The sequence below is a fragment of the Chelonia mydas genome, chromosome 2 (assembly GCF_015237465.2).
Source record: "Chelonia mydas isolate rCheMyd1 chromosome 2, rCheMyd1.pri.v2, whole genome shotgun sequence".
NCBI classification, from domain to species: domain Eukaryota; kingdom Metazoa; phylum Chordata; order Testudines; family Cheloniidae; genus Chelonia; species Chelonia mydas.
The window spans coordinates 190454781-190482555 of NC_057850.1; the positions used below are offsets into that span (position 1 = coordinate 190454781).

Genomic DNA, 27775 nt, shown 5'->3' on the forward strand with positions numbered 1-27775 from the left:
CAAGGAAAAGCTGAGATACTTTAAATGCAATAAATACTCCAAATAAGTTATATGGTTGCTGCAAGAGGAGACGGACTGTTTTCCTCTACCCATAGAGGAAAATCCTTTTCTACTTCCAAGTGTAACATTTCAGAGTAAATAGATTTCTAGATAGTAGCAGAATATCCTGCACTTCCACAGCACATGAGGGCAGATTTACTCATTGTTCTGTGAACCAAAGCACAAGGTGAAGCAACTCTGGATTAGGATGCCAGATGAGTCTTCTTGAAAGAGAAAATCAGTTAATACCATTTAAAGAAATGGAGACTCCTATAAGAGATCTTCATCTCTGTACCAATATTGTCTGGCCCCTCCTGCAGCAGCCAGTACAACTTGAACTATGTTTTGTTGCATTCTTCTGATTACTCATTGGATCAATGAAATCAGTGGGAAGATGTAAAGAATTCCTTTGTTCCAAGCCAACAGAAATGCATCTGTGATCAAATCTTCATCCATCCCTGCTCTGAAGCAAAACCAAGGATGTGTCTCTTCCCATTGAGCAGCAGGACAGTCTATGGACAAATGACCCAAATTTTTGAACAGCAGATCCACCATGGTCTTTCCAGTGACAACTTCTGTTTTGTCTGAATCCTGAACCTGCTAGCAAATGTTCTTTGTGTCAGATGTAGAGGTATCAGGTGTACTTCAAGAGCCAGGCACCACTCTCACAGGGCCACTGGCTGCTGACAGTTGTTGAGTAAGAATGTCCTTTTTGTTAATATAACACATAGCTACCATATTGCTCTTAGCACTTGAATAATATAGCTTTTGGCCAGCTGCAAGAAATATATGTATTAGAGCCGACAATTAACTGAGTTCCAGAACACTTATATTGAGCTTCATAGTCCACAAGAGAGTAGACTATCTGGTATATCAACCTCCTGAAGGTGAGCTCTCCAGTCCACACACCAGATGTGTCTGTGATGATCATAACAGTTGAGAATGAAAATTAAATAAAATCCTGCAGAACAGTGTCTGGGAATTCTCACTAGCAGAGAATCCTGAAGACTTATGGAAACATGCTCTGGAAAGCTCCCATGTAGTTCATGTTTGGAGTTAATTTTGCTGCCAATCAGTGCTGTACCAGCTTCATTCATAAGCATAAAGTGACAAATGGAACAGCCCAGGAGACCTAAAGCCTCAGGTGAATTATCACTGCTTTTGTAGGGTTGCTTAATAAATTTCCCTGAAACTCTGTGCTACAAGATATGCCTTGGCCTAACACAAGTTCAGGATAGCCCCTATGAAGGAGATTTGTTGGGCTTGTACAAGTGTGGACGTGTCCCAGTTTATCAAGAGACTTAAAAATTGAAACTGTTGGACTTATGTTGGACTTCTACATACAGGAATACCTTGATGCTTGAGATGGGTGGTGGCCATTGCTAGGCCCTTGGTAAATACTGTTGGTGTGGTAGAAAGGACAAAGGGCAGCATCTTGATAACGGTTGTCCACACACACACACACAAAAACAGAGGTAATTTCTGAGAGCCATTCTGATAACTATGTTAACATAGAAATCCTTTAAAACTGAGAGCCCTGCTCCAGTCTTGAGAGCATTGGATGGGAAGGGACTGAAGCCTTGCTGCTGGTGTCAATATGCTAGAGTTTAATTTTCTGAGTAAGCTGTTCAGTTTCCAGGGATCCAGGGGACAAATTCAGTCTCTTTGTCTGTAGATGTCTGAAAATAGAGAAAAGGTACACTCTGTGGTGCAAGGACACCACATGGCAAATGAGCTATTTGACTGTTTACTTAAGAGGAATATCTAATTTACAAAGTGGATAATCAAGATTCACTCTTAAATTACATACTGCAGAATTGAGGCCTTTACCCAGACTTCTGCTAGCGTAAACAAGTCCGCAAGGCCACCACATATGAAGTACCACAGACATGTGGCCACATATGACCACAGACAATCAATACAACCCCCAAAGTGGCATCTTTGCCTCAAGGGAAGCATGGGCAGGGCAGGTACGAAACATTTTGACAAGGCTATTATGATGCCCTCTCTTGGCAACAAAAAGAGTATATTATTTCACTGGGCATTTTACATGTGAAAAAGCTGCAGATTTGGAGTAGCCTTGAGTGAGGCAGTTTTATGGCAAATATTTGTGACTACATTTTTTTCTAGTTCACATTGACAATAAATGCACATTTTTTGTTTTCAAGGCTCATTTTTAAAAATACAGCAAAAACAGACTAATTGGAAATAACTTAGAAATAGGTGGTGGTCTTTTAGGTTTGTTAAATCAGTAGTAAACCAGTAATTACTAGTGTGCTTTTGAGTTGCCTGCAACTGTAAGTGTATGGTGCAGAAAAAAAAAATTTGTAAGAAAAAAGTGGAATACTCTGTATGAGAGTTGTAAAACTGGTTACTCTCCTTAATGTCTTTCTGCATGAGGCTATTACTGAAAGTTTAGTTTTTCTGAAATATATAGAAATTGCTACAGGGAACAGAAATGTGTTTTTAAATGCAACTGCATAGTCTCATCTGAATCTGCTTTTTACATCCATCAGAATAAAAAATAATTTTATTAGCTGACTTTTAAATTTTACATCCTTAATTTCTTAAAAGTGACCCCAAGTTTCCAAACAGTTAACACAATGTTATTTGTAGTGTGACAGGGTCAGGCCAAATGGCTACAGGAGAGTGATAGAAGACAGATATATTAGCCCCAGGTTAAGTAGGTCCCTTTTCCCTGGGTAAGGTTAAGGGAAGGTTCTAGAACAATCAGGAACTTTCTGGAAACAATTAAGTTAGACAGGCTGATTAGAACACCTGCAGCTAATCAAGAAGCTGCTAGAATCAATTAAGGCAGACTAATAAGGGCACCTGGGTTTAAAAAGGAGCTCACTTCAGTTTGTGATGCATGTGCGAGGAGCTGGGAGCAAGAGGCGCAAGAAGCTGAGAGTGAGAAGGCGTACTACTGAGAAGTACAAGCATTATTAGTCATCAGGAGGAAGGTCTTGTGGTGAGAATAAAGAAGCTGCTGGGAGGAGGCCATGGGGAAGTAGCCCAGGGAGTTGTAGCTCTCACGCAGCTGTTACAGGAGCCACTGTAGACAGCTGCAATCCACAGGGCCCTGGGCTGGAACCTGGAGTAGAGGGTGGGCCCAGGTTCCCCCCATCCCCCACAGCTCCCTACTTGATACCGGAGGAGTTGACCTGGACTGTGGGTTCATGAAAACGGCCAAACTGAGGGCTGACATGAATCTCCAAGGTGAGCAAATCTGCCAATAAGCACAAGACCCACCAAGGTAGAGGAGGAACTTTGTCATGGTAGCTATTATACCTAAACCAATATCCTATTATTGATTCAGATTATATATCAATTTTCATTCACTTTAAGAGTAAATATATGAAGTAAATTATTTTAGAATATTTAACACGCACCCACCCACCCACCCACCCAAAATGCCAGTATTATGAAATGTTAATATATTAATCTACCTACCTTAATTGAGCTAGGGTAACGGCTAATATATTTCACAGCAACCCAACCTCTGGAATGGGGATCACCTAAGAATTCTACATGATTGCTTTCTACATATCCATCCAAGTCATATGTCACATATTGTCCATTAAGAGGATCAGGACAAAGTATGCCAGGCCATCTTTAAAAATAAAAAAAATTGAGACACTTAGAAATGTATATTTTGAAACAGTTATTAATACCTCAGTTACCACCAAATATTTAAGTTTCTTCCTATCTGCAATACCTAAAGTGTCTAGCATATTTTAGTGTGCTATAAATAATAAATATAATAGTAACAATAGTTTTGTCACAAAGGTCAGATAAACGCATACACCAATATCTGGTGATCCTAAAGACTGTTAATTGTACCAGTTTAGTTCTTCGTTTCATTTAGGTTCCTAGTCACCTTGTGTAGCTCTGGGGTAAGAGATCACCTTCAGGTCTTCTTTGCTTGAAACTGTCCTGGCCAACTTGTCAAATACAATTATAAAAAATATAAGAGGAACGTGAAATGGACAGATAGTAAATCTCCCTTCTTATCTGCCTGCAGTATCAGATTTCAAACTACAATTGTCCTGATGAACATTTGAATTTATTGCGTTCCTCCTCCATGCTACGGTTTTGAAAAAGCTTCTCATTAGCACTGAAAATCTGCATGCCATGTTACTTTGATTCATTACACACGCAAGAGTCTCACTTCCTTTCATTCAGGTAGAGATGACCTGATATTTGTTTAGTGTGAAAAAAAAAATGGTGGTAAGGTACTTGTATTAAGAGACTGAGAAACACCCATCATAAGAAGCATGGGAAACATGGCTGTGAAATAATTATTTTTTATTCATCCCATGATAACCTCTTTGTGTATATACAATTAAAGAAAAATGTTAAAAAGCAAATTTAAAAAAACAACAAAACTGAAAAATGGAAAGAACTCTTTCCTTTATCCACATTGTGATGGACTGTGAAGACCCCACCATAGAATTGGCAGGAAGAGTGTTAACCTTCTACTTCAGGAAGGAAACAGCTTCTTGCAACAGTGCAAACAGACTCAAGAGAAAGGATTGTGACTTAGGGGCATGTGACTGGCTGTCAAGACTATATAAAGCAGGGCTCTAGGCTCAGACTCGGGGAGGCCAGGGAAATGAGAAATGTATTGTGTGGTGCTCTCCAGAGAGACAGCAGAAGGACAGCTGCTGGCTGTATAGCATCAGCCAAGGGTCTGGAATAGTCTTAGAAGAAATACCTGCAAACAAGAGGATATGGTGTGAGACATGGGAAACCCTTATGCTGACCCTTGCGTCACTCTGAAGCTAGGGAAAGAGCCAATTAAACTTGGGAAGCCCGATACAAGGCTGAACAGTTAAACAGATTCTGATAACTCATAATCAGACCCCAGAAGTGTACATTTTTATTTAGAACTATCATTTTGTGATATGTAGTTAACCCAAAGGTATGGAAGGGTAAACTGAGGCACGCATACCCAAGGAAGAGTACAATGACCCTCTTACAAACAACACTCATCTGACCCAAGTACTATCCCTCAAGCCAAAAAGCACAATGACCAGAATCTGCCACTTTTACTCCTAATGAGTAATGCACTGCAAACAATTCTACTGAAATCAACCAGACCACTTACAGAGTGAGGTACTATTTCGTATGAGTGAAGGTAACTGACTCAAGCCTTAAGTAAAGAGATGTCCTTTACATTATGCACTGAAGGTCAGCAGACTTGGACTTCACTGGACCAACAGTGGAAGGAAATTCCAGAGCAAAAGACCCCTCCTGTGCAAACCCCTCCTGTGCAAAATGAGGTTCACATTTAGGGTTTTGTCAGCTACCGAACCTAAATGGATCTCAACTGTTGTGATAGTGCATAGATAAGTAGTCTCTGGGGTAGCCAGGACCCAAACAATATGAATATTTATAGATTTAAAAAAAATCAACTGAAGCAAATCAATAATATAAGTACAAAATAAGTACATATGAAAATTATCATTAAAAATGAACTACAAAGGATTTTTGAAAAACTGAACTTTTGCTCTTTTTTTCTTCTTTATGATGCATAAAAGTCAAAAGATTTTCCTTTTTTTTTTTTTAAGCTTAGAAATATCAGAAATGTCAATACTGGTCTTCTATGGCTTAGTGTAAAGAGTTGTGCAACCCCGATGTGGCCCTCGGGCCAAAAAGTTTGCCCACGCCTGGTTTAGGAACTTAAACTGCTCAGCTTTTTCTCTTTTGGCTTTTATGATGCTTTCACTTCACTATTTCTCCAAGATCCGAGTCTTCCAGGTCAGACAATAACTGAATTTCTAATAAAAAACAAGCCAAATTTAAAAAAAACAAACTAAAACTATACCTCGCACCTTTTAAGCCTTCTTTATACATCAAAAAAGCAATATAGCAAGATCCACATCACAACGGAAATATTTCAATCTCCTCACCAAAGAAAGACAGATAAATGTACTTCTAGCTGCTGTAGCTACCTGGGACTCCAGCAATGCCAAGCATCCACAACAGCTTGAGATTGTGAATCTCACTAATAAAGGGCTCACACTCCCCTCCAGAGAGGAAGCTACTATCATCTTTCCCACTTTCTCTGGGTAGTTCCATCTATACAGCAGCATATCATCTTATCTGGATGGATCTTTACTAAGGCTGTCAAGTGATTTAAAAAAATTGTGATTAATTGCACACTTAAAGAAATTGCAATCAACCACACAATTAATCGCAGTTAAATAATAGAATTCCATTTATTTAAATATTTTGGATATTTTCTACATTTTCAAATACATTGATTACATTGCCAACTCTGTCCACAAATCTATTCATGGGACACCATCACAGGACCTAATCACATCAGCCACACTATCTGAGGCTGCAGATGTTCACCTGCACATCTACCAATGTGATATATGCCATCATGTAGCAATGCCCCTCTGCCATGTACATTGGCCAAACTGTACAGTCTCTACGTAAAAGAATAAATGGACACAAATCAGATGTCAAGAACTATAACATTAAAAAATCAGTCGGAGAACACTTCAATCTCCCTGGTCACTCACTTTTCTCCTGCTGATAATAACTCATCTTAATTGATCACTCTCTTTATAGTGTGTATGGTAACACCCATTTTTTCCATGTTCTCTGTGTATATATATCTTCCTACTGTATTTTCCACCGCATGCATCCGATGAAGTGGGTTTTAGCCCATGAAACCTTATGCTCAAATAAATTTGTTAGTCTAAGGTGCCACAAGTACTCCCTGTTCTTTTTATTGATTTCAGTGACAACACAGAACAAAGAGTACAGTACTCACTTTATATTTATTTTTTATTAAAAATATTTGTGCTTTAAAAAAATTATTTTTGATTCATCTTATACAAGTATTGTAATGCAATCTCTTTATCATGAAAGTTGGACTTACAAATTTAGAATTATGTAGAAAAAAGAACTGCACTCAAAAACAAAACCATGTAAAACAGAGCCTACAAGTCCACTCAGTCCTACTTCTTGTTCAGCCAGTCACTCAGACAAATACGTTTTTTTTTTTTACATTTGCAGGAAATAATGCTGCCCGCTTCTAGTTTACAATGTCACTTGAAAGCTAGAACAGGCGTTCGCATGGCACTGTTGTAGCCAACATCGCAAGATATTTACATGCCAGATGCGCTAAAGATTCATATGTCCCTTCATGCTTCAACTATCATTCCAGAGGACATGCATCCATGCTGATGACGAGTTCTGCTCAATAATGATCCAAAACAGTGCAGACCGACACATGTTCACTTTCATCATCTGAGTCAGATGCCACCAGCAGAAGGTTGATTTTCTTTTTTGATGGTTTGGGTTCTGTAGTTTCCGCATTGGAGTGTTGCTCTTTTAAGACTTCTAAAAGCATGCTCCCCACCCCGTCCCTCTCAGATTTTGGAAGGCACTTCAGATTAAACTTTGGGTCGAGTGCTATAGCTAGCTTTAGAAAGCTCATTTTGGTACTTCTTTGCATTTTGTCAAATCTGCAGTGAAAGTGTTTTTAAACTGAACAACCAACATGTGCTGGGTCATCATCGCAGACTGCTGTAACATGAAACATATGGCAGAATGTGGATAAAACGGAGTAGGGGACATACTATTCTCCCCCCAAGGAGCTCCGTCAAAATTTAATAAACGCATTATTTTTTTAATGAGTGTCATCAGCATAGAAGCATGTCCTCTGGAATGGTGGCCAAAGCATGAAGGGACATATGAATCTTTAGCATATCTGGTATGTAAATACCTTGCAATACCAGCTTCAAAAGTGCCATGCAAACACCTGTTGTCACTTTCATGACATTGTAAATAAGAAGCAGTCAGCATTATCTCCCATAAATGTAAACAATCTTGTTTGTTTTAGTGATTGGCTGAACAAGAAGTAGGACTGAGCAGACTTGTAGGCTCTACGTTTTACCTTGTTTTGTTTTTGCGTGCAGTTATGTAACAAAAAAAAACCCCCAAATCTACATTTGTTAGTTGCACTTTCATTATGAAGATTCCATTACGGTACTTGTATGAGGTGAATTGAAAAACGCTATTTTTTTGTTTATCATTTTTACAGTGCAAATATTTATAATAAAAATATAAAATGAGCCCTGTACACTTTGTTATAATTGAAATCAATATATTTGAATATATTGAATATTTCAATATAATTGAAATCAATATATTTGAAAATGTAGAAAAACATCCCAAAATACTTAATCAATCTCGATTGGTAGTCTGTTTAACAGTGCAATTAAAACTGTGATTAATCACAATTAATTTTTTTGAGTTAACTGCGACTAATCGAGAGCCCTAATCTCTACTTAACTCGTTCTCGTGCAGGACTCTACCTGGCCAGACATCAAGAATACAAAGGCAGAGCATTATATAGTTCCAATGAAAAGGAGACACAGCACTGAGTCATCTGCACACAGATGGCACTGCTTCTCTCTCTGTATCCTTATATACACATTCAACAGAATGGACAGTAGAGCCCTAATATTCCCTACATGAGAAAGCTTCTGGAGCAGATAAGCAACTGTTCAGCAGCCACTTTTGTTCAGCAGTCATCTTCAAAAGGCAGGAATGGAGCCACTGAAGTGCAACTCCATCCACTCTCCTCCAGATCCATAGATGAGTCAGCTTTATCTCCTGACCAGTGATCTGAAAGGCTGATCACGTCTAAAATACTTAAGGTGGACAACTAGCCTTTTACACTACTAGACTATCAGCCAATGAAAGTACCACAGTCTCCACACAATTCCTAGAACTAAAGACAGGTATTAAGGATCAACAGTCTTTTCAAACTTTAAAACAGTCTTTTAAAGCTTTGCCATAACTTTAAAAAAGGAAGGTTAGAAACTGCCCACATCAAGAAATGATTTCTGGAAAAAGGGATGAATAAGCATTTCTTCAAGGAAATCCCAACCCTGACCCTCTCATAGGGAAGCATTATCAATCTTTGCCAAAAAATTTCCCAATGTCCCCACTTGCCTTTACTGTGTGTTGCCTGAGGTTGCAGATTACAAGTGTCCACATGCTTCCAAAACCACAGTAAGCAAAACAGGTTGAAATTCAATCAGATGTCACACTGCACTTGCTTCCATCTGACAGGACTCTCATACTATAGAACAGAAAACTCCAATCCACACACACTGGTTTTAACCAAAATGTATGTGAAAAGTCCTCAGAACAAGATGTCAACTTTATTTTCAATTGTAGGAGCCCAGATTCACTACACAGAACAGTTTCATCGACTGGCGCAGCCTATCAAAGTGATGTTTGTTTATGTTAAATAAAAATGTAATAGAAATGTGCGGAAATGTAAGTAGAGAATAGGTTATGGAGCATAAATTTAGGCTTGTCAATAGTGAGGCCTTCTAAACCGTGGATGAAATAAAGTGAGATATTTCAGAGGCAAGTTAGAGATAAATTGGTACATAATCCCAGGTCATATAACATGCTTGGGCCTAACAGGTTTTAACAAGAGTTTTAAACAAAATGTGAATGTTTTGGAAGAATGCTGTCTACATTGACAGATATTGGAATCGCATTTACACAGATGTTAATTATATTTAGTATTAAATAGCCAGTGAGGGAGAAGAAGGTATTTTAATTACGGAAGCAGAAATACAGATATGGTAAAAAGCAAGCTTAATGTTAATTAATTAAAGGGTGTTGTTATAACTGATTATAAAAAGGGCAGTATGCTAATTTTAGATTAGCATGCTCATTCACCATCAAAATACCATTAGAGAAAGAGATTATATACCATTCTTCTCATCCAAGAACTGATCACCCCTGGATGCACCATTTCATCTTAGAATGTAAATATAAAATGCAGTATGTGGTTTTACCGTAATGTCTGTTTGCCTTAATGAATTAATTTTAAATAAAGTTTTTAATTTTATCACTTATGTCATTCAGTCCTCCATTACATTAAATGTATCTGTAACTGTCCCAGAGACTCAAATCTAAGGAATTTAATTTAGTTATTGGTATTATTTATATTTAAAATACTAATTGAAAACGTTTAAATCAAAGATTACACTAGAAACATTTGGTAGAGAAGAAAAGATTTTGGCTTTCATAGAGAAAGACGTCAAGCTTTTCCCTTGCAGTAATCTTGTAGCAAGACTTCAACTTTTTAGAACAGGAACCTTTCATCTCTCTCTGTTGCACACTAACTTACACCAAAGTGACATACGAGAAGCCATAACATTTAGAAGCCATAACAGTCAAGGAAGCAGTACCATGTTTGGCTAGGCTATCAACATGGTGGCCTACTACTGTGCCTAATTAGGGTTGCCAGGTGTCCGTTTTTCGACTGGAACGTCTGGTCGAAAGGGAAACTGGCAGCTTCCAGCAGCCTCCACCACTGGGGCGGGGGGCTTAGCAGCTGCTGCTCTTCTTTCCCCCCAGCCTGAGAGAGAGAACTGAATGACTCCAGGACCAGGCTCCAAAGTAGGTACTGATGCCATCCAGGGGTGTGTGTTTGTGTTAACTTGTCTGCCCCTGTCCTGCCCTGCTGTGCCCCAATTTCCCCACCCCAGCCCCTCACTCTGGGGACCAACCCCACCCCGCTATGCCCTGATTTCCCCACCCCGGCCCCTCACTCCAGGGATGGCCCCCCACCCAGCCCCTCGCTCCCAGGACGGGCCCTCCTATCCCACTGTGCCCCAATTTCCGCACCCCTCTGTGCCCCGATTTCCCCACCCCACTCCCTCGCTCCACGGACTGATCCCTGCCGTGTCCCTATTGGCAAGTGGGCAGGCTCCGTGTCAGCTCCTCCCAGCCCAGCTCTGCAGGGGGCTGGTGAGTCCCGGGGGATTGGGGAGCGAGCGATGGAGGGGGGGAAAGGTGGGGCGGGAACTCAGAGGAAGAGGTGTGGCACGGGTGGGGCTTCAGGGAAGGGGTGGGGGCAGGGTGTTCAGTTTTCAGGGATTAGAAAATTGGCAACCCTATGTGCCTTAGAAATCTGACACCCAACCAAAAGTGAAAAAGGAAATGTGAAAGTAGAGCAAAAAATGCTAGCACAATACAGTAGCATTTCTTTTTCAAGAAATGGATTCTACAACGATTTGTATCCCAAAGAAGTCCCAGTGAGTTTTATATTTCCTGTCTTTCCTCCTTATATAGCTTCCCCTCTCTCTCTCTTCTTTCCTTCTTTTACTTTTTCCCCTTTTGCTCTCCTTTTTCTAGTATCTGGCAGAAATTAACATGCTGTGCCATTTTATACACAAACACATATTATACACACATAAAATTAAGGTGAAGTGTCCCCCGTAAATTGAAATGAAATTGAGATGAACATCTGAACACAAGTGAAATGACTGAGCCAATACTTAGAAAATTCACTATTTGCCTTGCCATATTTTGGTAGACAAAAATGTGTAATCTAACTTCAATACATTGCCCTAGAACTCATAAAAATGGTACTTCAGGCTAGCTACTAGTGCTGTTAACAGTCCAAAGAACAGCCAAAAAAAGAGCAAGATAGACATGCTTTTTCAAAAAAATGAATTCAAGCAGATTCCTGCTATGTGTTAAGGTAAAAACCTGGTGTTTGACACTCTTTATAAAGGGCCAAATTCTGCCCTTTATCTCACCCAAGCAATCACATTGGGCTGTATATTTGGCCCTTAGCATACAGGGAAGACAATCTCCCAACCCAGATACCTGAGCTGGGCATTATAGAACACTGTGAAGAAAATGAGGAGAAACTCTCCTCTCCTACCCCACCACCCCAAAAGTGTACAGCAGAGTTGCTCCACAGATGCTAATTTAAAAGCAGAGTCCAAAAGTTCTTTGATGCTGACAACGCTGGAGACTGTATCAAACTCCAGGAAACTCCTCCCTGAGATAGAGTTCAAGGAGGCCTTCCAAATGTTTTAATGTTATGGCAGCAAAGTCAAGACAGAGAAAAGTCTCTTGACTGTTGCTTTTACGCAGGCACTGTAGATGGTCATTGATGACTGACATTATGATGCTGCAAGCAACTCAGAGTTTGAGGCCTATCTCTAGACCCAAGAATCTCCCATGGCCCAACTGAACAGCCCAAAGGTGCAAGACTCTAGAAGGAGCCCACAAGGTCACTAACAACAGGAAAAAAAAAAAAAAAAAGCTACTCAACGTATGAGCAACAAGAAATAAAATCCTAATGAGAAAGGACAAACAACAGAACTGACAAAGAAAGGTTTCAGGACACTCACTGCTCCTTCAGTGGTCAGAATGAAGCAAGGAGAAGTTGTGGCTATGGTCCATTTTATAACTCCATGTCTGAGTGCGTAGAACAGAGAGGTGAAAATAAGCCGGTACAGCATACTGGTAAGAAAGTGGCCGCCGGTACCGGCCGGTATATGGCTGATGTTAAAGTGTTGCTGTGTACCGGCAGGGCCGCTGACGGGGCGGGGGGAAACGGGGCAGCTGCCCTGGGGCCCTTTAAATCACCGCCGGAGCCCCGGGCGGCGTGGGCTGGGCAGTGCTGAAGGTCTGGCTGTGGGAGTCTACCCCCCAGAGCTCCCCCTTGCCCAGGACCCCGGCCGCTCTGTGTACCACTAAGTCCTTTAAGTTACTTTCACCTCTGGTAGAACAATAAAGGACACACATGTAGCATCAACAATTAGTACTTGCTAGAAATTTCCAAGCTTGGGAACCAGAAGCATTCCTCTTCCTAAAGTGGGGAACCATATACACAATCCTCAAAAGAGAAACTAACTAATTTTGCCTTATATAAAATTTTTCCCATTTGTGTTTACTCGCTTCTCCAGATCACTAAGTAAATATAAAAAGAAATATAAGTAAAATAAAATAAATAAATAAATAAAATATAAGAAAAATAAGTAAATATATTAAACACTAGGTTTAGTACAGAACCTAGCACACCGCTATTAAACTCTCTTCATATTGATAGCTCACTTTTTATTCCTATTGTTTGCTTTTTGTCTCTTGGCCAGTTTCTAATCCATGCTAGAACTTTACCTCTCAATCTGTGACTACTTAGGGTATGTCTACACTACGAAATTAGGTCGAATTTATAGAAGTCGGTTTTTTAGAAATAGTTTTTATATAGTCGATTGTGTGTGTCCCCACACAAAATGCTCTAAGTGCATTAACTCGGCAGAGTGCTTCCACAGTACCGAGGCTAGCGTCGACTTCCAGAGTGTTGCACTGTGGGTAGCTATCCCACAGTTCCTGCAGTCTCCGCCGCCCATTGGAATTCTGGGTTGAGATCCCAATGCCTGATGGGCAAAAAAATTGTCACGGGTGGTTCTGGGTACATGTCATCAGGCCCTCCCTCCGTGAAAGCAACTACAGACAATCGTTTTGTGCCTTTTTTCCTGAGTTACCTGTGCAGATGCCATACCACGGCAAGCATGGAGCCCGCTCAGCTCACTGTCACCGTATGTCTCCTGGATGCTGGCAGATGCGGTACTGCATTGCTACACAGCAGCAGCAACCCATTGCCTTGTGGTAGCAGACAGTGCAATAGGCCTGAAAACCATCGTCATCATGTCCAAGGTGATCCTGGCCTCCTCGGTAAGGTCGGTCAGGAGCACCTGCGCAGACATGGGTGCAGGGACTAAATTAGGAGGTCATTCTCTTTAGTCCTGCAGGCAGTCCTATTTTACCATCTTCTGCCGGGCAGGCAGGAGATGAGGATGGAGAGCAGTCCTATTGCACCATCTTCTGCTGAGCAGCCAGGAGATGTGGATGGCTTGCAGTCCTACTGCATCGTCTGCTGCCAGCCAAAAATGTAAAAGATAGATGGAGTGGATCAAAACAAGAAATAGACCAGATTTGTTTCCTATTGATTTGCTCCCCCCTCCCTCCCTCCCTCCATGAAATCAACGGCCGACAATTGTTTTGGTGAGGTTGGTCAGGGGCACCTTGAAAACTTTAATGGAGATTCAGTCCTGCCTGAAATACCAGAGGGAGGGATAGCTTAGGGGGTTGAGCATTAACCTGCTAAACCAAGGGGTTTGAGTTCAATCCTTGAGGGGGCCATTCTGTGTGACAGTTGTTTTTGTTTCTCCTTGATGTAAAGCCACCCCCTTTGTTGATTTTAATTCCCTGTAAGCCATGTCGTCAGTCACCCCTCCCTCTGTCAGAGCAACGGCAGACAATCGTTCCGTGCCTTTTTTCTGTGCAGACGCCATACCATGGCAAGCATGAAGCCCGCTCAGCTCACTTTGGCAATTAGGTGCACATTAAACACCACGTGCATTATCCAGCAGTATATGCAGCACCAGAACCTGGCAAAGCGAAACCGGGCAAGTAGGTGACGACAGCGCAGTGAGGAGAGTGATGAGGACATGGACATAGACTTCTCTCAAAGCACAGGCCCTGAAAATGTGGGCATCATGGTACTAATGGGGCAGGTTCATGCCGTGGAACGCCAATTCTGGGCCCGGGAAACAAGCACAGACTGGTGGGATCGCATAGTGTTGCAGGTCTGGGATGATTCCCAGTGGCTGCGAAACTTTCGCATGCGTAAGGGCACTTTCATGGAACTTTGTGACTTGCTTTCCCCCGCCCTGAAGCGCATGAATACCAAGATGAGAGCAGTCCTCACAGCTGAGAAGCGAGTGGCGATAGCCCTGTGGAAGCTTGCAACTCCAGACAGCTACCGGTCAGTCGGGAATCAATTTGGAGTGGGCAAATCTACTGTGGGGGCTGCTGTGATGCAAGTAGCCAACGCAATCAAAGATCTGCTGATATCAAGGGTAGTGACCCTGGGAAATGTGCAGGTCATAGTGGATGGCTTTGCTGCAATGGGATTCCCTAACTGTGGTGGGGCCATAGACGGAACCCATATCCCTATCTTGGCACCGGGGAAACAAGCCGGCGAGTGCATAAACCGCAAGGGGTACTTTTCAATAGTGCTGCAAGCACTGGTGGATCACAAGGGACGTTTCACCAACATCAGCATGGGATGGCCGGGAAAGGTACATGACGCTCGCATCTTCAGGAACTCTGGTCTGTTTCAAAAGCTGCAGGAAGGGACTTTATTCCCAGACCAGAAAATAACCGTTGGGGATGTTGAAATGCCTATAGTTATCTTTGGGGACCCAGCCTACCCCTTACTGCCATGGCTCATGAAGCCGTACACAGGCAGCCTGGACAGTAGTCAGGAGCTGTTCAACTACAGGCTGAGCAAGTGCAGAATGGTGGTAGAATGTGCATTTAAACGTTTAAAACGCGCTGGCGCAGTTTACTGACTCGTTTAGACTTCAGCGAAACCAATATTCCCACTGTTATTACAGCTCGCTGTGCGTTCCACAATATCTGTGAGTGTAAGGGGGAGACGTTTATGGCACGGTGGGAGGTTGAGGCAAGTCGCCTGGCCGCTGGTTACGCGCAGCCAGACACCAGGGTGGTTAGAAGAGCACAGGAGGGTGCGGTGCACATCAGAGAAGCTTTGAAAACCAGTATCATGACTGGCCAGGCTACGGTGTGAAAGTTCTGTTTGTTTCTCCCTGATGAAACCCCCCACCCCTTGGTTCACTCTACTTCCCTGTAAGCTAACCAGCCTCCCCTCCTCCCTTTGATCAACGCTTGCAGAGGCAATAAAGTCATTGTTGCTTCACATTTATGCATTCTTTATTAATCACACAAATAAGGGGATAACTGACAAGGTAGCCCGGGAGGGGCGGTGGAGGAGGGAAGCACCGGGTGGGGCAGTGGAGGAGGGAAGGACAAGGCCACATAGCACTTTAAAACTTATTGAATGCCAGCCTTCTGTTGCTTGGGCAATCCTCTGGGGTGGAGTGGCTTGGTGGCCGGAGGCCCCCCATCCCCACCGCATTCTTGGGTGTCTGGGTGAGGAGGCTATGGAACTTGGGCTGGATGGTGGTTGGTTACGCAGGGGCTGTAGTGGCGGTCTGTGCTCCAGCTGCCTTTCCTGCAGCTCAACCATATGCTGGAGCATATTAGTTTGATCCTCCAGCAGCCTCAGCACTGAATCCTGCCTCCACCTTTCAGCTTCAGCCCTCTCTTCAGTCGGCCACCTCTCCTCCCAGTCATTTTGTGCTTTCCTGCACTCTGACATTGTCTGCCTCCACACATTCGTCTGTGCTCTGTCAGTGTGGGAGGACAGCCTGAGCTCAGAGAGCATTTCATCGTGAATGCATTTTTTTCGCCTTCTAATCTTCGCTAGCCTCTGGGAAGGAGACCACATGGAGAACGAGAAGATCCTATGATCCTTGAAACACATGCAGCTGGTGGAGGTGGTATTTAAAAAGACACATTTTATAGAACAATGGGCACACTCTTTCACGGTAAACCTTGCTGTTAACATTACATACATAGCACATGTGCTTTCATTCCAAGGTCGCATTTTGCCTCCCCGCACCGTGTGGCTAGCCCCTCTCCCCTCCCCGTGGCTAACAGCGCGGAACATTTCTGTTCAGCCACAGGCAAAGAACCCAGCAGGAACGGGCACCTCTGAATGTCCCCTGAAGAAAAGCACCCTATTTCAACCAGGTGACCATGAATGATATCACTCTCCTGAGGATAACACAGAGAGAAAGAACGGATGTTGTTTGAACGCCAGAAAACACACACTGCAATGCTTTGTTCTACAATGATTCCCGAGCATGTGTTACTGGCCTGGAGTGGTAAAGTGTCCTACCATGTTGGATGGAATAAGGCTGCCCTCCCTAGAAACCTTTTGCAAAGGCTTGGGAGTACATCCAGGAGAGCCGCAAATGCCAGGGCAAATTAATCATTAAACATGCTTGCTTTTAAACCATGTATACTATTTTAAAAGGTACACTCACCGGAGGTCTCTTCTCCGCCTGGCGGGTCCAGGAGGCCGCGCTGGGTGGGTTCAGGGGATACTGGCTCTAGGTCCAGGGTGAGAAACAGTTCCTGGCTGTCGGGAAAACTGGTTTCTCCGCTTGCTTGCTGTGAGCTATCTACAACCTCATCTTCCTCGTCCCCAAAACCTGCTTCCGTGTTGCCTCCATCTCCATTGAAGGAGTCAAACAACATGGCTGGGGTAGTGGTGGCTGAACCTCCTAAAATGGCATGCAGCTCATCATAGAAGCAGCATGTTTGGGGCTCTGACCCGGAGCGGCCGTTTGCCTCTCTGGTAGGCTTGCCTCAGCTCCTTAAGTTTCATGCAGCACTGCTTCGGGTCCCTGTTATGGCCTCTGTCCTTCATGCCCTGGGAGATTTTGACAAATGTTTTGGCATTTCGAAAACTGGAACGGAGTTCTGATAGCAGGGATTCCTCTCCCCATACAGCGATCAGATCCCGTACCTCCCGTTCGGTCCATGCTGGAGCTCTTTTGCGATTCTGGGACTCCATCATGGTCACCTCTACTGATGAGCTCTGCACTCACCTGCAGCTTGCCACACTGGCCAACAGGAAATTGAAATTCAAAAAGTTCACGGGCCTTTTCTTGTCTACCTGGCCAGTGCATCTGAGTTGAGAGTGCTGTCCAGAGCGGTCACAATGGAGCACTCTGGGATAGCTCCCGGAGGCCGATACTGTCTAATTGCATCCACAGTACCCCAAACTCGACCCGGCAAGGCCGATTTCAGCACTAATCTCCTTGTCGGGGGTGGAGTAAGGAAATCAATTTTAAGAGCTCTTGAAGTTGAAAAAAAGGGCTTTGTCGTGTGGACGGGTGCAGGTTTAAATTAATTTAACGAGGCTAAATTCTACCTTAACTCCTAGTGTAGACCAGGGCTTAGTGTCCTTAGTAACCTCTTGGGAAGGCCTTCGTCAAATTTTCATGGTTGTAGTATTAAGACAGCTCTTTGACAGCTTCTTACGGCTTTAAATACTCAGAAGAGAAGTAGTCATCTAAGTCATCTTCTTTCTCTGAAAGATCTTACATCTCACAAGCATTCTCCTTGCACATGTAGACCACTCCCATCACACATATTCTTGGTAAAGTAATAAACACTTCTGTTGAAGCACCAGCAGCTCTGACAATCTTGTGTGGGGACAGAAAACCTGGACACTTCTGTTAAAACTCACTTTTAGTAAGGGTGTTCATTCATTCAGACAATAGACTGGCAGTCAGAACCACTACCTTGGGGGCCTGAAGGGGGCCTTTGTGATTATCACAGTTTATGTAACTCTAATGTCTTATGGTCTTTCTAACACCTCATTTGTGTGTGTGTGTGTGTTTTTGAAAGTCATGGTCATTTTTGGGGTTCTGTTCTTGGACGACGGTAACTTGCAGCAAGTTTATAAACAGTGCATCAAAATGCTAGCTACTATGGCAATCTACCAGGGTGGATTTGATTTAAATCATCATTTAAATCACAAGTCAGGAAGACTCGATTTAGTCATGGATTTCTACATAAAAGTACATTCTTGTTGGTTATTATAACCTTAATACATATTCTTCACAACTCAGAGATAGAGACCTCCCCAAACTGGGTCTCTTTTACAGCTTGCTGCCATTATAGGTTTTCCCTTCTCATGAGAGAATGGCATGGTAGATCTCAAATCAATGAAGGCTACCCTCAGAAAGACCTCAAGACTTCTGGAATATGCTGCTGAAACAAACAGTTTCACTTTTGTTTCTACTGCCTGTTCCTCCCTTCTCACATTTATCTCCAGAGTTCTTCTCCTTGTCCAGATCTATTCCGCCCCCCAACAATCTTCTATTTATTGAACTTTTTGAAACTCTGCACTTTTAGAGAGAGGTAAGGGATTGACTCTGCGTACACAAATTTGCAGAGGGATTTGCAATAGGGTTGAGATCTGTTATTTCTCACCTCTATATATTTATTTATTTATTTTAAAACATTTTTGCTGTTAACAAACATGCTGTCTCTGGAGACACAAATCCACAGTTTGAGAATTGCAAAACTAAACATCTCTGATGGTATCTTCTAGACTAGAGGTGGGCAAACTACGGCAGCCTGCAGCACCATCCTGCCCGGCCCCTGAGCTCCTGGCCAGGCAGGCTAGTCCCCGGCCCCTTCCCCGCAGCCATGCTCTGGCCTGCCGCTCCTGTCAGGCAGTGTGGCGGCGTGGCTGGCTCTGGCATGGTAGGGGGGCAGGGAGCGGCTGGATGGGGGGGAGGGGGGAGAATTGGATTGGTCGGGGGTTCTGAGGGAGGCGGGAAGTGGGAGGGGGTAGATAGGGGGTGGGGGCTAGGCTGTTTGAGGAGGCACAAAACTTCCCTACCCATACAGTTGCACAACCCCGATGTGGCCCTCGGGCCAAAAAAGTTTGCCCACCTCTGTTCTACACTGAGCCCCATTGGATGGATGGATGGATTAATCTAAATAATCTACACAGAAGCCCCTGGAACCCCATAAAATTGGTCCCTAATCCATGAACTATTGGAACTCATTTTCAAAACTTTTCTTAAACATGACATGAATATATTGTCTCATACTATAGAATTAGAATTTATAATCCCTATTCCATGATGAGATATCTTTGAGCTATAATGTATCTTAATTAAAACTATCTTTAGGTACGTTTTTTCCTCAAAAAGCACTTGATCAAAAAAATCCGATTTAAAAAAAAATTGGATTTTTTTAAAAAAAATCCGAGATTTTTATCCACCCTGCTATCTACACTCCCTACATTATCTACACTTTCTTGGCTTGCTACTTCTGATTTTTTTTCTTCTCATCAAATACAAAGGCGAGGAGTGGCGACTGCTCCTACTGACTGTGAAAGAGAAAATCTGGATAAAGCAGCAACAAAAGAGAACAGTATATATTGGAACTGTTGTTTGTTTATTGAGAAAAGGGTAGGGGTGAATCATTATTTCCATTCTGTGAGCTGTAGTACTGAGCCCATTTTTTAATGATACTAAAACTGTTACCCGTAATACATTTTTAGCAAGAAAGTAACTTTAAAAATTGATAACATCAAAAACTGGTAAAAACCAAAGTCCTGATAATAAATAGTGCATTTTTATTCTAAGAACAGACTGTGCAGAAATGGCACATCTGGGGTTTTTTTTTTGGGGGGGGGGGGGGGGGGGCAATATTTCGAGATACTAGTTACTTTAAGTAAAAAGAACAGGTTTTACTAGATCTTATTCTTACTCCCCCTGTTAGCCATACAAAGCCAACACAGCTAAGGGAAAGAGTAAGCTAAATTCTATTCTCCTTGTCCATCATCTACAATACTGTTTACTAAGTGCTAATCAGTTACACTTGTGTAACACCATTGCATTCAGTAGGTTTGCACAGGTGCCACTGAGTGCATAATTTAAAACTATAGAATTGAACAGATGTAAATGAGGACATTTTTCCCCCCCCATAGCTACTCTGATTATGCATAAAAAAGAAAAGAACCCAGATTGCTTCTCAAAATCCAAGTAGTGTTTGTAGGGCTCACAATTAGGGGTAAAAAAATCATCTTACCTATAAACTGAGAACATTAGATCTGCAAGTCACTAAGAAACCGTAAATATTATATTTCTTCCACATTTTTACCTTTCAAAGGAGAACTGAACTCAAATTAAATGCACATTACAAAATGAACAGATGTCTTACTTTTTTACAGTTGTAACAATTTTAACCTTACCTTGGCCAGCTGCGCATTTTCACCAAAACTAGACTTCCTATAGGAAGTTCTGAGTAGACATATTTAAATCCCTTTTTATTAAACTCAGACTCTTCAGGAAAATATTCTTCAGAAACAGAACAATTATTAAACCATGGGTCAGTATTCATATAACAATACCATGGCTCACTGTGATCAACTTGTGCAGCATCATCACTTGATAGCAGTCTCCATTTCAAACAACTGCCAATCTCACATTGAACCCACACTTTGTCTAGATAAAAATGGTTTTCGTTTATAGTATCCATAGCAAAACCTCCAAGATTTTTCCAGTCTTCTAAGGATCAATTTTTGTAATTTTATTTATTCTGAAATGTAAAGGAAAAAATTATGCAGATCAGTACAAAACAAAATAAACTAACAACTCATATGAAGAAAAATAAACTTTTTCCAGACTTGTCCTTTTCCCATTCAAGGAAAGGAAACATCCTGAACGAACAGCACTCTGTCTCCATCTACCAGTAAACAAAGAGGCCAAAAAGACATAGCTAACCCCACCTGCTTCCTTCTCCATTAATAAACATCTAAGGCTTAAGACAAGGAAGTAATAAGGAGAAAAAGAGGATGACCAAACCAAATATATTTCTTTCTGATTGTACATCTCCTCTTCACCATCCTGCAAAGGAAACATTCTGAAGTAAAAACAGATATAACAAGAATAAAAAAACATGAAGGTGGGTTTTCTTAAAAAGACAGGTTGAAATATGCTTTTGCCTCTGAAAGCACATCCATCCTGTAAGATAAATTAGTAATTATAAAGATACATGAATGAACACCTCCTCTACTAACCATATGCAGCATACACTTTTTATGGTTTCTTTTTATCTTTTATTGAAAGAAAAAAAACTTTAACGTACAGAATTATTATGATGCCCTGACCTACAGATCAGAGGCCAGTGCAGAGGCAGAGTGTAGAACTGGAAATGGTTGGTTCCTAGTGTGAAGCACAAGAAAGACCAATCTCTCAGTCATATTGGAATGTGTATTATGAGAAGACCTTTGGAGCACATCAATGCTCACAACAGACAAATACTGAAAATTTCAAATCAAAATCAGGTCCTCCAGATACATTTGTTCAGCACTTGCAGATTGATTATGGGTCGGAAGGTCCCATCCTCTTATCAGGAAGTAGTAGGAATAGTATATCTTTATTCTGCTCTAGTCAGTAGAAAAGAAAGTTGATTTTCTTGGCTTCAGATACCCTGCTCCGAAGCTAGGCACTAAACAGAATCAGAGGAGTCATGACGTGTCTTTGGAACTGGAATAAGCCTGAAGCCAAAAGCCTCTCAATGTCACTTTAATTACCCAGATGTTCAATGAGTAAGGCCCCTTGTTTTCGGTTTTTAACTGAAAAACGCTCAGGTTTTACAAAAGGTATTATTCAGTTTTTATTGATTGTCACCTGCATTTTATAACATTCAAGTTCATGAAAATCCTGATTATGTTAAGAAAACCCAATACATTCATTGGGTGGATGTGCTTATGTTAATAATAAATTAGTCTAAGTGTAAATTTAAAGGCTGTCTGTCAAAGTAAGGCAACGGAGGGGAAGATATAGACACATGCATGCACATATCTATACCTATTGTTAATACACAGTTCCAGAAATAAACCACAGCATTAAACTGCTTTTATTTTCAATATTCTTACTTTCCTCTATTTGTTGCTCTTTTCTGTCCTCTTGTCCCAAAATATGAATCCCAATATTTACCCCAAACACTGTGAAGCTAATTTTTACACTGATTTTCATCTGTGTAATTTTTGGAGAAAACACAGAAATTCCCAGGACATTCTAAACAAAATAGAAACCAAAAACACAGGGTCATCTTGATGAGAAATACATTAATGTTGACTCTACTTCTTGAGCTACAAAGGTAGGAGCCCATAGGCCCAGCCATGTAATTCTTCAATAGAATGGTTTGACTGGAAGATAGTTGGAAGGTTTTTGACAGAACTTGTCCTGCTTTTCAAGTGAAATGAGCCTGAAAAAAAGCAAGTTCTTCAGACCTCATTCCATTTCTTCTTTTGTAGAGATCTTTGAGGTCAGCAAAGTTTCCACCTCTTTTCTCATGGCAAGAGGCGGCAGAGACATTATCAAATAACAGGAAAAGACCAAATCCAGGACAATCAGGATATACTGTTAAAACTCAAGAAACACCAACCAGGGTTATTATTTTTCCTTTTGGAGAAGGCAGACATCTCTTCTCTTGCTAGCTTGAAAGAACATAAAAAACTATAGACTGGAGAATAAGAAGGCAACACCATGATGCTGACAGTTTCTTGGTCACCTTTCAAAGATCTCTACAAAGAACTTGAAGCTTTAAAGAGCAAGACTGCTAGTTTCAACTTAGCTGTTGTTCACTAGTCTTATTTAGACTGTATATTCCTAAACTAATTCAGAGAAGGCTAAGGTTCATGATCTGACTCTCATACACCCTTATGACTCTGATTAGCCTGGGAGACAAGCTTGAATATTATAGTTGTGATTCCCTGGGCATTCCATAACAACACATTTGATCTCCCATCCATTTCACTGGCTAAGGTTTAACACTGAGTAACAACTCATGATGCAAACCTTCTACTTCATTAATTCAAGTGTGTAGGAAAACTGCAAGTTACAAATGCAATTTTGTTTTTTTGAATGATGGAAGAATTAACATGGTTGCAACGAAAATGTTCTTAGCTTACTTACAAAGTTTTTGATTTTGTTAAACCAAAAAAGAAAATTTAAGCGGAGGAAAAAGCACTGTTAAAGCCAGTTATGAATGAATGGTTGTGATATTATTTCAAGCTTAAATTACTCTCTTCTCAGATAGGCAAAGATCCTCATGCATATAATGTCAGGTCAGCGAAGTTGTCAAAGTTTCCACCTCTTTTCTCATGGCAAGAGGCAGCAGAGATACTATCAAATAACAGGAAAAGACGAAATCCAGGACAATCAGGATATACTGTTAAAACTCAAGAAACACCAAGCAGGATTATTATTTTTTTGTCTTTATCAATTTCTTCAGGATGAGGGGCCCCTCCAGAGACCAATGTCCTTCCAGGTCCAGCTGTGGAGGAGATGGTGGCTTCCTTACTCTCCTGTTTATGCTTCCTGGGGTGGTGGGCCTTATCCTCCTTGTGAGATCTAGCACGAGCCAGGTGCCTCTCTTGATATTTATTATTGGGGAACCAAGGGACTTCTCTGCTCCCTGATGGGGGAGGTGTTTAAGCAGCAGGAGCAGGCACACATTGCCTTCCAAAGTTCATAACATGCCTACTCCATATAAGGAACAGCTTATAAGTCCCCTCTTCTGAGGACCCACCAGTACCTTGAATCAACTGAGAAGCTGATTCAAGAATTTGATCACTGCAAAGTACACAAGAATGGTTAGTGAGGATTGCCCTCTGAAGAGTTAAAGTCATCAAAATCTTGTATCACCTAACTGGAGACTGCTGATTAAGAAAGGGAGAAACAGGCCAGTTGGAGCTGCCAGGGCAGAAAAAGGGACGTCATTTGCTGAGTAGCGCAAGTCAACTGCTATCATGGCACCAAGAGAAAACTTATGGAAAGAGGCAGAACAGTGCCCCCCAAAATATCTGAAGTTCTTCTTCCATTTAGCCATCCGTAAGACTTCACCTACATTTTGTGACAAAGGAAAAACTCAGTATGAGATACAAAGTGGGAACAGCCTAAATTTGGGCAAGTAAATTTTGAGCCCTGTGGCTGAAAAGTGAGCTGAATTTCAAAGTCTAAGTACTCAGATAAGCGAAAGACGAGCTCTTGTTCTACATCTGGCCTGCTGAATAGGTAGATTTGGACACTGATTGATTTAGAGCATTAGACCTAAGTAAAGACAATGCTGTTGGTTCAGGATGTTACACTTATCAAATTCTAGGAATTCAACTATCATGTTAAAGAAGGGCACCTTATTTGTGTGTGCATGTTATTAGAGAGTAATTTGCTGCTGGAAACGGCAAGAGCAGCCACAAAAAATGCTAAAAGGCTCAGAGTGCATGACCTAAAAAAAGACAGATTAAGAGAAAAAATTATAGAGAAAATGACAGCAGTTGATATAATTATCTATAAATACAAGACAGACATCATAAAAGAAAGAAAATAATTACTTAAGTAAATAAGGGTACTGTTTTAAGAAAAAAACAAATGTAATTAGATAGCAGGAAAAAATTCTGACAGTGAGGTCAGTCAAACAATAGAATAATTTGCCAAAGGAGGTTGTTAGACTTTTCTGCGTCACCTCTATTTTAAGATTTCCTTAAAGAAATTCTAGTAATTGAAAAAAGATGGCAATACCTTTAAAAGACATATTATTTGCCTAAAAAATGGAGCCAAAGCTAACTACTGTCTTATGAGGGATAATATTAGTTTATCTAATTTGTGATTCATATTGCTTACACAGAACGCACACCCAAAACTCTGACAGATGGCTTACAGGCATCAAATAAGCTAGGTTTCTGCCTGCAACAGCTTATGATCTAACTGGTTAAAGACAAAGGAGGGCAGGAACACACACACACATTCTTTTTAAAAAATTAAATCCTTAAAAGTACTAAACTGACTATTTGTCTACTTATTGTATTGAACCAAAATTTAAATGCCTATCTCCCTTCTCGTCCCACTTTTGCACTACACAGAAAAACTGATGGACATAAAAAGAAAGAAGGAAAACTGAGGCAAGACAAAGGGACCACACTGACAACTCACATTGACTTCAATGGTGCAGAAGCAGATCTTAATTTCTGCTAAAATCTTTGTAATTCAAAAGCCACTGCCTGCCACTAAGTACAATAATAATAAGCATGAACACTAATTGAGGGTGGAAATACTGTAATGCCTCATGAACCCTGTGTGTTTTGTTGTCTAGCTCTAATTTATTTTTCAGAGTACCATTTCCTCCAAAAAGACTGAACTTTCTTTAGCACAAGGTTTACCGCTGGATGAATTTGGTGCAGAAGCCCACACATTACATACCTATCTTCTGGTATCATAAAAACATATGAAATTTTAACTTGCAAGAATCTTTCCAGATCATCGCCTGTAAAAACTGCCACACCTGTAAAATTCTATTAAATCAATCTGGGTTTCAATGATATTCCTATTCTGTATCTCTCTAATTAATAAATTAGATATCTCTGTGTGCAAGTAGAATTCTTCACTCCTTTGTATTACTGTGGTGTTGCATAAAGACAGAATTGCACAGAATCTCAATGTAGAAAACATTTTTCCAGTCTGCTATAGCATGATATCTAGGTCAAAACTCGTGAATTGTAAATGTTTGTGCTACAAGTAATAAAAATTGTTAGTAAAATGTTTTGAGTACGGATAAATAATTTTTATACTACAGACAGATGCATAGGTGCTAATTTTAAATGTTTTATATTTCAAAATACAAAGAACAAAGTAAAAGTGTTCTATAATTAACACTTGTTTCAGCATGAACCTACCTTCAATTTTAGGAATAGGCATGTCTGTTTGAAAGGAATAATGACATTTACCAAATATAGACAACAGCCTTGCCCATTAAATCCCATCAGATGGATGAAGTTAAACTCTCCACTTGCAAGATAATCTTTGCGATTACACTGCCATTCTTTTCTAATTTTGAATCTAATGCGACAAAAGACAAAGCTACAAACAGGCTGCTTAATATTCCCAATTAGGAAATACTATAATGTAAGAGTCTGCAGCAATCTGTATACTAAGGCTAATGCTTCCAAGTATACACCCCCGTTTTCAAGTTTATAAGTTTGCCATACTTTAACTGTTTAGACTGAAATTTTCTATGCATGGTCTCTTCGTTATTTTAAAAAGTCAAGTATTTTAATTCACAACAACGTTCATTCAATTTTGCTGACATGTTCAAAACAATTAATATTTTCAAAAACTTTGGATTGTGACTAACTACAAGGAATGAAGTCAGTGGGAGTTTTGCTATTAATTTCAATGGGCCAATGATTTCCCCCAAGAAATAACTATCAGTTTTAGGGGCAGTCAAGCAGGGTGTGGGCCCTGAGCACCACCTTTTTCTAGGACAGCACCACACCATTGTGCTGTTCAGCTTTTGTTTTTGGGCTTTTGGGGGGTTGTTTTGTTGTGCCATTGCTGACTGTCTGGCTGTTTTGTTTTTTTCCTTGCTCTGTTGCTCCCAGGATGGGGGCCCTAGGGTGGTGCTGAAAATGTTTTCCTTCCTGGCCAGCAAAACACCTAGAGATAGCCCTGTAAGAAATGTAATTGTTTAGTTATGAGGTGGTAGGGAACAGAGTTTTGAAAATACCATAAAGATGCACTGTTCCATTATAATCAACGGAATATCTTCTTCCCTTTATTTTAGACTTAGACATGAAACAACCACTTTCTGCAATCTGCCACTTCCAAGCAGCTGCGCTACAACTAAACATACAGTATACGATCCATTAGATGGCACGTTGTTCTCATGAAGATGCAGTGGGAAGTTTTCAGAAGTAAGCTTCAAATTTTGTGTCTGTGCAATTTAGCGGACTCATAACACCCGGACAGAAATCTAGACTGGATGAAAACTGGGGGGAGGGCGACTCGCTGCGTCTTCATGGGTCACCTCCCCCATGCTGCCCACACATTCTCCTCTTGCCCAGCCCATTCCACCCGTGCGCCCCCTAGCTCTGCCCACCCCGAGCCTCCTCCCGCCCAAACCAGCCCTCACGCCGCAGGGACTGCCACGGGGACCACACACCTGCCGCTGCCCTATACACCGCCTGCCTCCATAGCCACCCTCCTACCATGCGGCCTCTGCTCCACCAGTCACCCCCACACCGTACGGCCCCCACCCCCCACAGTCCCACCGCTCACCCCCATACGGGACGGACCCTCCCCATACAGCGCCGGCACAGGGCGGGATGTTGGGTGTGACTCGTCGAAGAAGGAGCCGGGGAGGGGGCGCCGGACTCAGGCCCAAAGGGCAAACCGACCAACGGAATTTCTGGCCAGGGCTTCAGCGAGGCAGCGCGCGCTGACTGTAGCCGGAGCCGGGCACCTGCAGCGCGCGGGAAAACGCGGCGGCAGGCGACCGCATGGCGCGAGGCTCGGCGTGGGCAGCCAGGTAACTCCAACGCGCTGAGCGCGTCGCTCCCTTGCTCCCGCTGCTTCAGCCCAGCGACCTGCCCCGTGCAAGCACCCGAGCCGAGCGCCCCCTCCCGCCCTGGCGGGAATCG

The 27775-nt window shown here is 41.8% G+C and overlaps 1 protein-coding gene across 1 annotated transcript in view; it reads right to left on the reverse strand.

Moving 5' to 3' along the window:
* The window catches only part of ZCWPW2 (zinc finger CW-type and PWWP domain containing 2), a 111479-nt gene extending 84097 nt beyond the window's left edge, over nucleotides 1-27382 (reverse strand). The window contains exons 1-2 of the mRNA XM_037890393.2: nucleotides 20546-27382; nucleotides 3493-3652 (exon numbers count right to left, since the gene is read on the reverse strand). Coding sequence (XP_037746321.1) covers nucleotides 3493-3652; nucleotides 20546-20832 — 447 coding nt within the window. The 5' untranslated portion in view covers nucleotides 20833-27382. The remainder of the gene's footprint in view (nucleotides 1-3492; nucleotides 3653-20545) is intronic.
* Nucleotides 27383-27775: the final 393 nt, after the last annotated feature.